General features: G+C 38.1%; 1 protein-coding gene across 2 annotated transcripts in view; it reads right to left on the minus strand.

Annotated features, from left to right (window-relative positions):
• DTX1 (deltex E3 ubiquitin ligase 1) overlaps positions 1–16,977 on the minus strand; it is a 117,194-nt gene that overhangs the window by 16,034 nt on the left and 84,183 nt on the right. For both annotated transcript variants that reach the window (XM_063454736.1, XM_063454735.1), the window contains exons 4-7: positions 12,683–12,744; positions 3,513–3,674; positions 3,065–3,126; positions 961–1,119 (exon numbers count right to left, since the gene is read on the minus strand). In XM_063454736.1, coding sequence (XP_063310806.1) covers positions 961–1,119; positions 3,065–3,126; positions 3,513–3,674; positions 12,683–12,744 — 445 coding nt within the window. The remainder of the gene's footprint in view (positions 1–960; positions 1,120–3,064; positions 3,127–3,512; positions 3,675–12,682; positions 12,745–16,977) is intronic.

The raw sequence follows: 16,977 nt of genomic DNA on the forward strand, positions 1-16,977 counted from the left end.
ACATATCTGCTTTTAAATGATGAACTAACACAAAGGAACAGCTGTCTAAAACAAACACTATCTAATGATCTAAAATCCCCAATCCTCTGTTTTGTAGACAAGTTCTGAATCCCATATTGTGTCCCCATGACAATACTGGGTTTCCATTCCATTTCAGTGTGTCTCGATGGTTTGCCCAGGCACATGGCTCAAGCAAGTGCCATCATTAATTCTGATTCTGCATTCTCACTGCCACAATAAAGACCCCTTTCACATCAGGGAAAGTTTAATAGAGGTGTTTTGTAGAATTTATTTGTGTATGCTGCATTACACTGGAAGAATGGGTCATTGAGCATTTTCTTCAATTGAAGAATTGATCACCGCTAAACCCTGAAGGTGATGTTTAAAACTGTGCACAAAAGCTATTACACAAATAGATAAATAGAACATGATATAGCATACTTAAATTGTGGAATCAATTTAATAAATCATGTGCACAACATTTTTAAATTGCGTGCATGAAATAATAGGGCTTTACGGCAATGTATAATAATCAGTTGCCTTATCTGATTGGTTGGACAAGTAGATAGCTGGGCTGATGGTTATTATACTTTGCTACTCAGAAGCTCAGGTGGCACTTTTAAGCTGCAAGCAGCATTGTATGCAGCTCCAGTGATTTTGCATGACATAAGTACACAGTGCACACAATGTACTTATATCATGGGAACAATTTAGTAAACCTGTGTGCATGATTTAATAGATTGTGCACATGATTAAAAAAAATAAAAAAAATCATCCAACGCACCTCCGGAGTGCCGCAGATCACTAAACCTATGTCATGTATATAATTAAATATAGTTTATAAATCACTGATGTAGAAATACCATCCATCTTGCTTCAGTTTTTGGATTATAGCTCTGGGAAAGAAAAATCACAGCAGATCCAAAGTCAGGAAATGTCTGGTGCACAACTTTCTCTTACCTTATTGCCATTGTTATACATGGCCACCAAGCACAATACATGGTACATATGGTTGCACTTTCCCAGCTTTCCCACTAGCTCAGCACGTAGTCCTCTGTGGCTAAGAACTCCATCATAGCCAGATGCAGTGACTAGACGCTCCATGCAGATGGTACAATCCTAAAATGGAAAGGAGTGCTTTTGTTGAGAACAAACAATGATGGCTTTATTACCACCAACATAATATATTTGATATAACCTGCAACGTGGAACAAATAGGTGGCGTTTACAAAATTGTTGCCAAGTTAAGAGCTATAACTTCTCTTTTGAAGTCTTAGAGCATTGATGAAATTAAGCCTTGAAGGATTGGAATGTTGGGTTGTTCAGCTCTATTACAGATATACAAAGCACGGTGTAATGGAGCATCAACTGCACTGACTACAAAGGTCACAATGAATATCCTTCTTATCCCTCTTTGACAAACCAAAATCTCTATCTCCTCCTAACTGTTCTTAATGTTGTCATGGAGCTGGTATTGTATTTTGGGTGATTTGGAATTGAAGCAACAAAATCAGTTCAGGATGAACTGAACTCAGCAATAATGAGTTAAATTCCACAGTCAAGTCCAATTTGAAAGCCTTCCCGAGGCCATGTTTATTAGCTAAATTGTAATTGTATTTTATTACCATGTTTGCTCATAAAAGTGTTCCTGCTACTTGAAACTTGGTTACTAATAATTAAGACTACCATGACCTGCGACGCAACCAAGTACTACATTTTAATTTGACTATTGATCTGGATATGGAAAATTGACAATCATCAATAGTGAATATCAAACGTATAAAGATATGTAGCCAATTTATTCTTAAGGGAATATACAAAGTACCCTAATTGTGTGGAAGTAGTGTTGATTAAATAAACCTAATAAGAGTGTAAAGGAACACTCTGGGCGCCATAACAATTTTAACAGTGGAAAGAGTTCCCAGGGTAGGGATAAGGGTTTGTTAACGATGTAGAATTAAGTTGTTATGGTGCTTGGAGTGTCCCTTTAATGCAACAATGTATCAATGGAAAATTAAAGAAGAAATTACTTTTTCCAAGAAAGTCTTACGAACATTTTTATATTGAATTTAGCTTGTAAACTTACTAAAAACACCACACGAAAGTGCTATATACAGCAAACAAATATGTGGGGGAGGGGGGGGGGGGGGGGGAATTAACACAACTTAACTTGGTAATGTTACAGCTTCCCTGGGTAACCTTCCCAGATAGGTACCATATAAATCACTGAATGTACATAGAAAAACAAAGCGATACAGTTATACAACCTGAAAAGTACATAGTGTAATACATTTAGAATGTATCAGATAGACATGTTATTGGTTACACTCACAATATGTAGACTGTGAGATCACCTTATAGGTGCCTCCTCGATGGTAGTGGGAGGCTAAAAGAAGCTTCTTATCCTCTCGTTGGAATCAAAGAAAGTTTTTTTTACCTGGTCCTGCTCCTGTTCCTTTTGGCTTCTGATACCAACGAGAGGATAAGAAGCTTATTCTTAGTTCCCGAGTGCCATCGGGGGAGGCACCTCTAAGGCTACATCTTGTGAGTGTAACCAATAACGTGTCTATCTGATACATTTTAACTGTATTACACTACGTACTTTTAATTGTGTTTTTCAGGTTGTACAGCTGTATCCCTTTGTATTTCTATAAACATTTAGCTTGTAAACTTGTTTGAGCGGGGGTCTCTGTGTTTCTGTGCATATTTACCTAAATGGCATTTATTCATTGGTTTATTGTTTCAATAGTACGGCATTGTGATATTTGTTGCTATAAATATAATAATACTAATTATGATAAACTACGAGTTTAATACCACCCCATTTCTGAAGCAGTAATGTTTCGTCTACTAAATAGCAAATACCTGGTAACCAACTGTGTATTATTTAGACTGGATAGCATTGGCAGAAAAGGCTAGTCCTAATGTGGCAACTTTTACAATGCATTTGTGGTTCAAATGAAGAAAGCATCTGGAAGCAGTGAATAAGAAGCCATGGTTAAATTAAGAGCTCTTTCTACAAAACGATAATTCTCCCAAGAAGTTCTCTCTTAAATTCACTTACCTCATCTGGGGGTGACTTTACTTTTTGTATGTACCGGCGTACAACTTCTTCTGGGTTTTTACCTGGTAAGTGCAGGAGGTCGTAGTAAGTACGTTATTGGACTCTTGCCATGTTTACACAATGTATTACCAACAAATGATCCCACTGCTTTCCTACACAACACAATACTACAACAACTACACTACTAATAAATTAATATAGCTCTTAACATGAAGCAGAGTTTCTTAATTTGTGCTAATCCTGACCAGGTCTGAGGCTACAGATATATTTGTTTTAAATTGGACCTGTTTACTTACAGGGGTAATGTTGACATTGTCGGTGCTCTAACACATATTATTTAATGATTAATTGTTATGTAAACTACAGCTAACTTATGCAGCCTGGTAATCATGAAAGAATTGTCCTACTGACTGTCTAACCGCACACAGTTTATGGAATAGCTTCATACTTTTCTTCAGATGCTTCTTTTTGGTTTTCCGACAGATGCCACTAATGCCGCTGACAGGTTTGATGTCCTCTTTGCTGACAGGAGGTGGATGTAGAATAGGTTTGGGAGCTCTGGTGAGGCAGACAGGCAGCCCAGCAGCACACATCAGGATACCAGTCATTCCTGGGGAAAAAACAAAGTGTGGTTCCAATACATAATTATACTTTTACTACTCATTACAATGTACTGACTCACTGCATTGTCTCAGCTCCATATCAATATGTAAAACCTACAGGTATGTCAAGATTGATTCTAGCAACATCTCCAAACACTTTCGTCTGCTGTCCCCCTCATGTCTCCTCCTGTTTATGTACTCTCCCTTCTTCAAGTCTGGCTGCTCTAAGAAAGCCTTACCTTTTTCCATATCTCTCTCTCTCTTTTTACATCCCTATTTTTCTAACACGCTGGAATTGTCTGCCCGTTTTCCAATGTATCTTTATTTCATACTATTACTCTATCTGGGTCTGTCAATTTTTATTTTTTCATCCTATTCCTCTCTGCATAAATTTGTGTTACTTTCTTGCCTCTCTCTCAATTTTAATTTTCAACAAGTCTCGCTTTCAGTCTTTTTTTTATGTTTTTATGTCATCTCAGTTTTCCATCAACGCCTTCCCTGTCCCCCTGCCCCCTGAAAATATAATCCTGGTCTCCTTATTTCTGGCTTTATTCATTCTCACCTCTGTATTTAATGTAATTTCTATAACACCCTCCCTTCAATCTATGTTCCTCTTCCCCATGCTTGTATCATCGGTGGCTATCATGTACATGAGGCTACATTTCTCCAATTCTCCAGTGTTTCTTCCTAAGCATAGGCAGCAAGTAAGAGGAAAAATAAGTTGATAAGAAGATGATATCTACATCTATTCTCTGATCACCAGTAGGCACTTTTTATGTATTTAGAAGGAGACTTGTACAAGAACATACCTACGGCTACTTGCATAAACCAAGTGCTATTGCTAGAGAGGGCTGTATTACAGTTGAATTAGCTTGTATGTTGAAGTCGTCTCTGACATCTACCACTAACACTAAGAAAGGCAGAAGCCTATAACAGTCTGTAGGCTACCGGTTGATCAGCAAAGACCTATTTTTTTTACAATGCTCACATTTTAATTATAATCATTCCCCTTCCAAGCGGTTATACAGGGTGCTATAATAATATATAACTAGGCAGTCCTCTCTGTAGATTCCTGTGGAACCCATGTTGTACACCGCTGATGTACAATATTCATGGGTACAGAATATCAATAATGTACTTTATTGGATATCGTTTTACTACAAAGATAACACGTTGTTTATTTTGCTGCCTGATCATGCTTACTAATTTTTATTTTTGCATTTCCCAGCTCAAATTCCAGCTCATTTAAGGACGCATGTACCTTGCAAAAACAATGGACTTATTCTAAAAGCATATGTTTTATGCAGATGGGATTGGTTTGCAAAAATGTTGCCAACTCCATGGATTTAAAAAGTGCAAAAAGCACAGTATTTGTGTTAGGGCGAAATATGTTCCATTGACTTTTCTAACCATGCCCTTTATTGTCAGTGGTGCACACCATGGCGAGGCATGAAGAACTCTACCTGGAAGATCTATGTACCATCCCATAGCACTTTAAAACTGCCTATAACTTGTGGAGATCATATTTAAATATTATTAGTGTTTTTTTACATTAATTATATTTTAAATATATTTTTGCTAACATTTTGATGCTGTCCTTGAGTTCACTGATGAACAAAATAACATTAGCTAAGTTATAGAAGAACCTTTTTCTCTTTCTTGCACAGTTAAAATTTAGAGGTACTTGGGGCTGCTGAGGCTACATGGTTTAAAATTGTGATTAAATTCCAAGATAGCTAAATACACAGAAAATGAACAGATACTTAAAGGTAAGGCTGCAAGTATCAGAAGCACTACAGCTACCCCCTTCCATTGAAAGAAGTGAAACTTTTGTTTTTTTTTAATGGTTTGACTTCTTACCAGCATATCCCATGTAAAAAGTCAAACCATTCAGGGTACCCCTGTCACCATAACATCTACAGAGAGCTGAAATGGTTATGGAGCTTGGAGTGTACCTTTGAGTAACAAAAATAAGTAATTACTTCTAAATTCACTATTTACTGCTTAGATAAAATGTACATTATTTTGCTGGGATTACTGTCCTAAATCTATTCATGTAAAAAGTTTTTATTGGCCCTTTCATCTTAAAATGCTTCAGACTTTGTAATTATTTTAATTACATGTTTAAATCCACTTCTAGCAGATCTTTATCATTCTTTTTTAGAGTACTCATTTTTGGAATGTGATTTTAGTCAGCAGTTAGTGTCTACTTTGAGGGATTTAATTTGCTATATTCTAACACAGGTCACTCTGAACCTTCATTTGTATGAAGAAAGAAAGAAACAGATCATGCTGGTCATTTGTTAGCTCTAATTACAATGTTTCCTCTATATTACCTCTGTAGCAGAAAACCATATTCTTCTTCATAATTCATTAAACTGTTTCTGCAGACTTATGTTTGAGAACTTCCAATTCTTATGTACTTTCCAGACTTTTTCAGTCACAATTAAACGCTCAGATTTTAAAGGAGCACTATAGGGTCAGGAACGCAAACATATTTCTGACCCTATAGTGTTAAAACCACTGTCTAGCCCCCTTGGCCCTCTCTTGCCTCCCTAAATATAGTAAAATCTTACATGTATTTAAGCCTGAAGCTGCTGGCTCAGCCCCTGTCTGCCTCAGACCTGCAAGCTGTCTGCTGACATCATCAGAAGTATTATTCTGAGCCAATCACAATGCTTCCCCGTAGGATTGGCTGAGACTGTGAAGGAGGCAGATCGGGGCAGAGCCAACACAAGTCAAACACAGCCCTGGCCAATCAGCATCTCCTCATAGAGATAAATTTAATCAATTAATCTATATGAGGAAAGTTCAGTGTCTGCATGCAGAGGGTGGAAACACTGATATGTTGCAATGCACACGAGGCAAGACAGATTAAGGAAGCAGTTCCAGCAGACATCTGATGAGTGGCCAGTCTAGTTATCACTAGGCTGTTATGTAAACACTGCATTTTCTCTGAAAATACAGTGTTTACAGCAAAAAGTCTAAAGGGAATGATGCTACTCACCAGAACAAATGTAGTACGCTGTAGTTGTTCTGGTGACTATAGGGTCCCCTTAAAGCCTGATTGGTTCATCTAGAGGAGTACAAGACTTAAAGTACACAGAGAAACCATGTATTTTTCCAAATTCCATGGAGGATTAGGTTTTCCTAACTTTATACACTATTGCACATCTGCTCAACTAGCACACATTCAGCCGTGGATGGATTTGGTGGATGGTGGATAGATTTGGAACAATTGATATTTGGACGGGATTACCCTATGTGAATCCCAAAATATCATCGACCACCATTACCGCCAACCTCTCCAGCTATTACTCATTCCTTAGACTTGTGGGATTGTGTCAAGACCAAGTATGAGCTTTCTTTCTTTCTCTCCTATGATGCCCATATAGAGGAACTTATTATTCCCACCCAGGCAGTTTTGAGGATAGGGATATATTCTGAGACTTGACCACTCATACTGTCAAAATGAGCTCATAGCCTATGCTAACCTACCTAACTCCTTTTCTCTCACAACTTTTGTTTTTTTCCATTATATGCAACAACGATGTTTAGCCTCAACTTCGATGATTTGTCCAGCTGGAACCTCTACAGAATATGAACGTACTTGCTTGACATACCAACACAGAAAGGTCAGATTCCAATGCATTCTACCCAAATATCCTTGCTGTATATATCGGCTTGGGAAACAAACTTAGGACTGCAGGAGGAGCATAGTGACTGGTCAGACATATGGGAATTATATCCTTCTTTACTATATGTGTTACTCATAAAGAGCAAACATATGAAATGCTCTTTAGTTGGTATCTGAGTCCCCTTAATTTGTTTAAAATGCGAGCATCACCAATGATACATGCTGGAAGAACTGAGGATAAGTTGACCCATTTATACATTGCTGGTGGAATTGCCCCAAAATTAAACAATTAAAAAACATCACTACCTTACTCTCATGTATTTTGGGAAAGTTATATCCCATGGACCCCTGGGCCCTCTTGCTTTCCAAATCCTAAGATATTTTTACAAGAGCTGAAAACAAATTGGCGGTAAGAATTGCACTCTTGACCCGTCTTCCCATAGGAGAATGTGGTCTACAGGTAATACCCCTTTCCTGACTACTGTAATCCGCAAAATATTAGAAGCAGTAGATATGGACAAACTGATGGCACAATTGCATGACACACCCAAATCATTCCATAACGTGTGAGATCCTTTGCTGAATGGAGACGTTTAATACAGCAATCCACCTCTCAAACCTCATTGTATGAGGTTGTCTCGGAATATTAGGAATGAATTCGCCAGCACTCTCACCAACTTCTTCCCCACTCTTCTTAGCAGACTGCAGTAGTTAGAAAATCACCCCTTCCTCCCTCTTACCTGGTTTCTCACATAATTTGTTTAATTATGCTGGTGCCAGCATGAGAAACAACCTCATAATATTATGATATTGTCACACTACATTAATGGAAATAAGATTAGATTATTTTGTGACCCCTACATTGTTTTGAGAACTATTGTATGTTTGTACCCATGTATTTTGTATTGAATTTTGCCTTTTATTTGTGATAAAAAAAATTGTGTCACACTTTGGGAAATTCAATAAATAAAGAATTATATATAAAAAAAAAAAAAAGAAATTCCATTGAATTCAATAGTTTAACTATTGTAATGACCTAATATACTGTATAAATGAAATGGTGCACTTGAGAGTAACTATTATGTTCATGTTATTAGACTGCTGATAACACGTAGGCTAATGTTGCTTCACATACATACACAAATGTGATGCCATGGCAGATCAAGCATGAGGTCTTCCTGTATTTAGACATGTAGCTAACAGCTCGACTTCTTGTTGGGCTGATTGCTCAGTTTGTTGCAGTGGATAAATTGATGCAAACATCAGTTTTCCATGTACTGTACTTGACAAATTCTCACTGGGATTTGAGCAGTGAATTGATGGGCTTAGGTTACAATTTGTTTCTACTGAATAGCTGCACAATTGCAAAACAGAGAATTTGTTCAATACAGCTATTTTGACGTATTGTTTACAATTCCCTGGTCAGTTCACAGCAGGTTACCTTTTAAAATGTGATTTGCTTATCATTACACGCTCAAATCAGCAAATGAGAACTATCTCCCACAGAAGCCACAAGCCATTAAAATGAACAAGGTTCCTCCGATTCACAACACATATTTAACTACCCATAAAGGTCAATGGTATAGACATGAAGCTAGAGAGTGGAAAGGGTAGAATCTGGGAAACTGAATTACTTTCTTACTTTGACCAAGAGGTGTGTTGACTCCCCTGCTCAAACTAGTGAATGGCAGGCAACTGCCTTTATCGTCCTTTCATTAATTGAGGGAAATAATCAAATTTAGAATGGCAGGGGACAAAGACTGGACTTTAAACTGTATTCACATACATTCTTTCAGTCAAGCATGGCGAGGGGCTTTTAAGGACTTTAAGTGGCCATTAACTTGCTATAAAATGACAGTAAAATCTTTTCACTAATATGAATGTGGGAAACCCTTAGGGAGGCACTTTAAGGGGCTATTAAAAGACAATAAAATTAATTACCTAAAATTTGCATGGTAGTAAATTACAATCAAGTGTATCTTCCATTCATATGACCGATCTTCCATTCATAGGACCTAAATAGCTAAAAGTCACATGTTGTTGGGATTTGGTAATACTACATAATCAGTACTGTAATAAGGTAGTATTTGCCACAGGAAAAGTGGTTTACATATGGCAGAAACCCTACCACAGCAAAGCTATAAATAAAAATTTTTTTAAAACGATCGAAAAGGTTTCACCAGACCACCCATAATCAAGACCAGGAGCTGTCATGTATTATATTAAGAAACAGGAAGAAGTTTGCCAGGTGACCAGGGAAAGCCTTACTGAGACATTAGAATGAAGGGCTATAAGATAAAACAGCTATGTTTATTTCAGAAATAAAACAGGATATTTTGAAAAGAAAAAAAAATACTTATAATTCACATACACACAGTGAGAAACAATTTTACCATGCTAAAAAAAAGAAAAACAACAGAGCGGCTAAGGCTCAATACCAGGCACCAGTAAGCACCTATCTTAATTATATCAATAATTTAAAAAAAGAATATTACAAATATATTTCTTTACATTTGTCCGAGACAAATAAGAAATCGGTTCAAGCCTTACAAATTCAATTCTTAAGTCATTGAATATGAGACAATGTGTTTGTTTTAGCTTTAAAACAGAGGGTCAATGTATGTTTCTGCTACTTCTATTCACACCATGGTTGCTGAAGTACACATAATTGCCTGCTGCTTTATAAAACACTGTTGCTAAGCAGGTAGGGAAGATCCACTATAATCCCTGGGAAGTATATATCCATACTAATAAGTATTAGCAATCCAGTAACATCTTCTTGTGATCTCAGAATGTTATGCTCAATGGAACGGGAACAGCAGCAAATCATCACAGTGCTCAAAATGGAGAACTAGTAGATGGCAAACAGGCTGCGCACATTAAATCAGCCACCAAAAACTGGAGATAAACAACAAACCCCTCCGGAGGCCAATTTTAGGGAAATTAATAGACTGGTTAATTAGAGAGAGTTAGACGAGAAATACAACAATATCACATATGACCTTACTGTAAACAATAACCATATAGTATAGATCAGTGTGACTTGTGATGTTTAAAAATGGCTGGGCACTAATGTCTAATCCCAGAATTGGACTCTGTTTCCTGACAGACGGCTCTGCCTATTTAACCTATGTCAGGGGTAGGCAACCTATGGCACGTGTGCCATGCACGGCACTCAAGGATGCTAGAGCCAAACAGGGTCTGGCCTATCAGGAGTCCCAGTGAAACTTCATATATCTGCTAATACGAAAAGGTGGTGAAGGACAATCCTCAATTTATGCATTGCAGCACTTGTGAATGGGAATCCACACTGTAGTAGAGCAGCCCACAGCTGCTGTTGAGGCTCCTGTCCTTGACCTGTACTTGGCCAGCCTGATCCCCACTGGACTCCAGGGAAGCCACCCACGCTGATAGATATACACAGAAATGCAGAATAACCCTCCCCTCATACAAATAATAAGAACAGTCCACACACAAACATACACACAATTTGCACAAACAAGCACAACTAACAATCCACATACATGCAAACAACTAGGGATCGACCGATTATCGGTCTGGCCGATATTATCGGCTGATTATTCTGTATTTTCGGCAATATCAGTATCGGCCTATAGAGATACAGATATTGCCGATAATACCTACCAGGACCGCCACGCCCATTACAAGCCCTTACTTACCTTCCCAGCAGTTCCCTTCATCTCCCCTGTGTAAATCTTGAGAGTCCCGCGGCCGGCACAACGTTGCCACGGGTTACCATGGCAACGCTCTGCGCAGCACACAGGCCACGGGAGTTAGACAGGGGAGCTGAAGGGAGCTGCTGGGAAGATATTTAAGAGCTACCTGCGGGCCCCCCCTGCACAGTCCACACCACTGGACCACCAGGGAATACCATATCCCCCCTCCCTGGCCAAGTAAGAAGCAGGGAGGGGGGACTAAAAAAAAGAAATAATAATAATAATAAGAATTTAAATATTTAAAAAAAATTAAATAAAAAATGCCTCCCTCCCTTACATGCCTACAGAAACACACACACACTGCATTATCTGCACACACTACACAAACACACTGCATTCACTATACACACACTACGCAAACACACACACTCTGCATTCAGTATATACACACAAACACACTGCATTCACTACACACACTGCATTCACTTTACACACACATTGCATTCACTTTACACACACTACACACACACTGCATTCACTTTACACACACTACACAAACACACTCTACATTCATTATATACACACTACACAACCACACACAGCTCCCCTGTCTAAACAAACTGCATCCACTACATGTGGCATGTATATTTTGTGCATTTACCTTTAGAAATAGTTTATTTTTTCAAAATAGTAAATGTACAGAATATCGGTAAGTTATCGGCTATCGGCCTGAAAGTTCACAGATTATCGGTATTGGCTCAAAAAAATCAATATCAGTCGATCCCTACAAACAACCCCACATGCAGTCTCTCACATGCAATACCCCAAACAGCCCCACACATACACACACCATGTGACACATCCATCCACACACACTATTCCACAAGGAGCCCCCATACACAGCCCACATTCATAGGGACACGATACCAAAAACTACTCATGAACATATAAAATATAATAGCTCATATACGCACAAATACAACGATACAAAGCAACTGCAGTATAAATAACACAAGCAGAATACGGCAACATACACACCTCAATTTAAAAAAAAATAGGACCGGAACGCTACGGGCCATCACAATCTTATTTCAGCGCAGTGCTGCTAGAAGGTTGTCTGCCCCTGACCAATGTAATCAATACTTCACCCAATATGGCATTATACCCAGTTTTAACCATAAACCTATAGGTATTTTGGGAAACAGCAATTCATTTTAAGAGGTCTAACTACACCAGCTTATGCAGTTACTCAATAACAGGCCTGTGTCTTGTCCTGTCTTTCAGGGCTATCTTCCCAGACTTCATAAATCTGACAAAGTCAATGAGTGAGGTCAGTATGTTAGAGCTGACAAAGCATGTCTGTCAGCATGTGTGTCACACTCCAAAATGGGGTGTATTTTTTTTTTTTTCATTTTTTTTTTTTCAAATACAGCAAATTTTAAAATGATAAGTTTCTCAGTCTCTCAGAAAAAAAAAAACATACATAAAGAGTGGAGTGGAAACTGCCAACTAATAATGACAGAACCAACCTTTTTTCTAACACTTTCCATTAGTCCTTACCACGTGGAATATATTATCTTTGTTATTACAATTTAAACCGGGGGCCACTGCTCTTTTTTCATCTATGGACCAACCTCCATTGATAAAGATGTTTAGTTTAAAAGCACAGCAATTTATAAATTACTCTCTGTGTGCTACTGACCTGCCAGGGCTGGGTGCACCGGTCCTGTCCCATTGAGGTTTTTCACCGGTAGAGCCGGAACACTGCAAAGAGAAATAAAGTGAGTATAGACAGGAACTAGATATAAGGAAAGCAATTATATAATTCTGAATACGTATATAATTATCTGCATTTACTTTTATATTAATTAGTATTTATTCCTCTTTATATGATTTAGGTTCTTCTATATTTTTGCCTGCATTATAACCAATTCACGTCTCACATCATACAGCAATTAATGTATTGTAGTATCGAATGGAAAGGGTATTTGAACTATTGCCATTAAAACATCACAGCAAAGTACATTCTTCAAGTTCAATACATCCTAATTCAACTGGGACCAACTAGTAGTACAGGACAAATATCTTCCTGCTCCTGTCAGCTACAGAAATTGTTGCATTAACCTTGCTTAAAAAACCTTTTAATTAAAAGGGAACACATCAGAGCACACTCACCAAACAAGCAGTGTTACCTTCATCCTTCTGGATTTGTGTCTATTGATCTATATACAGGTTACGCATGCATGGCAGGCAACAGGTGGGGTCTTTGTACTGATTAGGAACCAGCATTAGTTAGATTTATACCTGTGCACGATCATCTTGCCCCCTCAGTATGACATCAGACACTGCGTAACGGGAGCTTCCTAACAAGAACACCACCTGCTCATCCCATTGATAAACAGGGATTATAGAAGATTAAAGGCTGAAGGTTGGATGCGAGACGTAAAGATGCACGCAGCTATATATATATTCTCACGTAGGGACAGATGATGAGAATGGCATTTGTAGGTCAGAAGTCAGGAAATTATTCAGGCAGTATTCTCAATCCAGACAATGTACACAGGACAGTTTATTGAAGTTCACCACGGCTCTGAATCTTCTCATGTCTCGAATAGGCTCAAATTAGCCATCTCACATTGAGTCTGTATCTCAAATGATACTGGTGGGGCACACATGCCAAAAGTAGATTTTCAGCAGTTCTTAGGCTACCTTTCCCATAATCCTTTATTTGTTACATTCTGTCTAATGTTTGGGTAGTTACATATAGGAGGTCCATGTATGACTATCCGTTTGTGACATGCATGCTGATTTTTCAATCTTCATGTCTTTGTCTGTTTGTAGCAGATGGAAATTAGCCATTTCAGTATTTTGTGTGTGGACTAGGTTTATTGCAATGCACTTGAGATTTGGCTTTTAAATGTGTTTTGCAGTAGCGGGTATAATGAAATATATATATATATATTTAATGATCATCATAGTTGTAGTAGAGTTAATTGCTCCCTTGAACTAGATTGCTTTGTGCTGCATTTATTGCAGAAACACAGTCAAAGCAATTCCCTCATAACTTTATTCAATATTATTGTTTATCTAATGACCCAGCCAGTAAGGATAGGAAAGATGGCTCTGTGCACACACATGACCATCCCTTCCAATGTATTTTCTATGACTAGAAGGTTATGCACTGCAGCAAGCATGTAAGCCACTTAGACGGGCAAGAATGCCAACACTGGCGCAAAGATACAAATGGGTAAATGTTGTTTCCCTTTTGAACTGCTGCACAGAACCTTATACATATTGGACTATACTGGGTTATCTTTTGGTTCATCATTCTCTAAAAAAAAATGAAAAAAATAATTCACATGACTATTCCTTAAATTTTTTTAATGAAAATACGGTAGATACTCTTTAAAAGTACCTATACAGCGTATGCTTGCTGGGTGCGTACAGTCTGTATATATCACCAGTAAAAGACAATACAAACTATATTTATAGTACAAATAGATGTTACCCATTGTACCCAGTGGCGAAGCTAGGCATACTCTAGACATACTTTCATCCAAGGCAAAGACTCAGTTAGGAGGCCCTTATTTCTCATATTTAAATGTAGGCGGCTGGAGCATGCTTGGTTAATGAGATCTCAGTACGCACCTGCCCACCAGTTTTCCCAGCAGCCATTGCGGCTACTGAAGCAATTGTGATGTTTGTAAGGGTGGCTGAATATGGTATTTGTGTGATGTGTTTATGGTGAGGCTGTGTTTAATGTGTGGGAGGTGACTGTATGAGGAAGACTATCTTCAGGGGCTGACTGAGATAGGGTGAGTAGGTAAGTGTGACAAGGTGAGCAGTGTGAGTGTGGCAGGGTGAGGGAGGTAAGTGTGACGGGGTTTGGGGGGTGAGTGTGACTGAGTGTGTGGTGGGGTGAGGGGTGGTGTTACAGGGTTAGTGTGACAAGGTGAGAGGTGGTGTTGCAAGATTAGTGTGACAAGGTGACGAGTGTGACAACATTGGGGGTGAGTGTGATATAGAGAAGCGGAATGATACGGACAGGGTGAGTGATGGGTTGACAAGTGAGTGTGGGAGAGTTCTAGTATGTGAGGAGGCTTTATATATATATATATATATATATATATAACCAAGCATATATATATATATATATATATATATATATATATAACATTTTCCCACCTCATGCTTACCTATCAGGCAGGAAGGGAGGCAATAATACAGGTGCTCTGTGAGGAAGTCAGTAAAACCTTGCGCTAGCCCTCTGCTTGCCTTTACCATGGACCACCAGGTAAAGATTTCTAAAGGGGCATGCACAGAGATCATTTGATCTTCCCGCCGGCTCGAAGGGAAGGGGGGCACGATCTCAGCTAAAGCTTATGGGTATCCGGCGGTGGCGCCCTTCTTCACTCGACATCTGGTGCACATGCACCCACAACCCCCCCTAATTTTGCAACACAGCATATACCGATTTATAAAAGAAGCATTACTAAAGGAGGGTATATTAACACATATATAATCTAAATATAATCTAAATCATAAAATAAATATATTTAAATTTAACCAAACAACATAATAAAGAATATGTTATATATTGCAAAATGCCATATACAGTAAAAATATAAAAATATAAATCTCATTTTTACTCAATATATTAAAGGGACACTACACTGCCCAAATCCAAACAAAATACAAATAACTGTTTAGTAGATATACCCCAGTATAAACATGTATTCACTTAATTGTGCATTTTTTTCCATTGTGGGTATATTAAAAAAAAAAAAAAAAAAAAAAAAAGCTTGCAAAAGTTGCAGATCTCTTGTCTGCTGCCTTTGCAAGCCTTCCCCTTCTAACCCCACCCAGACTTTCTGTGGCTGTCCAATTACAGACTTCACAATGCAGCTCACTGAGAAGTCTTTGCGAGGCAGATGCTCTGAGCAATTGCTGCCTCTTGAGTTTAGCAACACTGAGCTAAGAAAGCCATGAAGTATAAGGACCTGTTGTCTGATTGACAGCCCAGAGAGTGTAACCTGTAAAATTTATAAATGTGCCAAATTCTAATGAAATCTGACTATTTTACAAAAAAAAATTAAAATAATTAAAACGTGGATGCTTCACATATAAAGTACTTAACCAAGCAAAAGTACTTTATGGGTCTGGTGTGTCCCTTTAAGTTTACCCAAATATCATAAACTTAAAGTCATAATCAAGACTTAAAACAAGCATCAACAAACTTGTGTTGCAGTTATGTGACATTTCTTAACAATTTTTTTAAATCCACTTCATAGGTATGTAAAAGTATTAAGGATCAAGTTTAGAGGTACGTTGATATATACTTTATCACTCTGATGTGTGTGTGTGTGTATATATATATATATATATATATATATATATGTATATGTATATATACATATATATATATAAAATCATCATTAGATGTTTTCGAGCCAAGCAGATTAAACTCAGGACATCAAGCCCATGCTCAGAGCGCTTCTGGAGTGCTCAGGGCATTGTCTCACCTTAATGGGGCCGACGACACAGACTGTCAGTCAGTATTGTGTGCACAGCTGCCAGGCCGACATGTCTCCCTTTCGGGGCAGGTATACCCATTGTCACTTTCCCCTCTAATCCACCCACTTCCTGTCCCTGCAACAAGCTCACATTTACATTACAAACTCAATTCTCTAGTAGGCTAAAAGCTACTTACTAAGCAGAAGTTCAGCATGAGAGTGTATGTCTTTTGAACGGTTATACATTTTCAGGCTTAGATCCCCTACCAGAGATAAATGGGGGACTTCAGAAATCACCTCTATTATTATTATTATTATCATTATTATTATTATGTGTATTTACATAATGCCAACTTATTCCACAGTGCTTTACAATATTATGAAAGGGTGAAATTTAAGAATAAATGAGACAGTTAAATAATGTTACAGGAAAAATAAGTAAATGAGGACTCTGCTCAGATGAGTTTTCAATCCTCATCTCCTA

The sequence above is a fragment of the Pelobates fuscus genome, chromosome 5, assembly GCF_036172605.1.
Source record: "Pelobates fuscus isolate aPelFus1 chromosome 5, aPelFus1.pri, whole genome shotgun sequence".
NCBI lineage: Eukaryota > Metazoa > Chordata > Amphibia > Anura > Pelobatidae > Pelobates > Pelobates fuscus.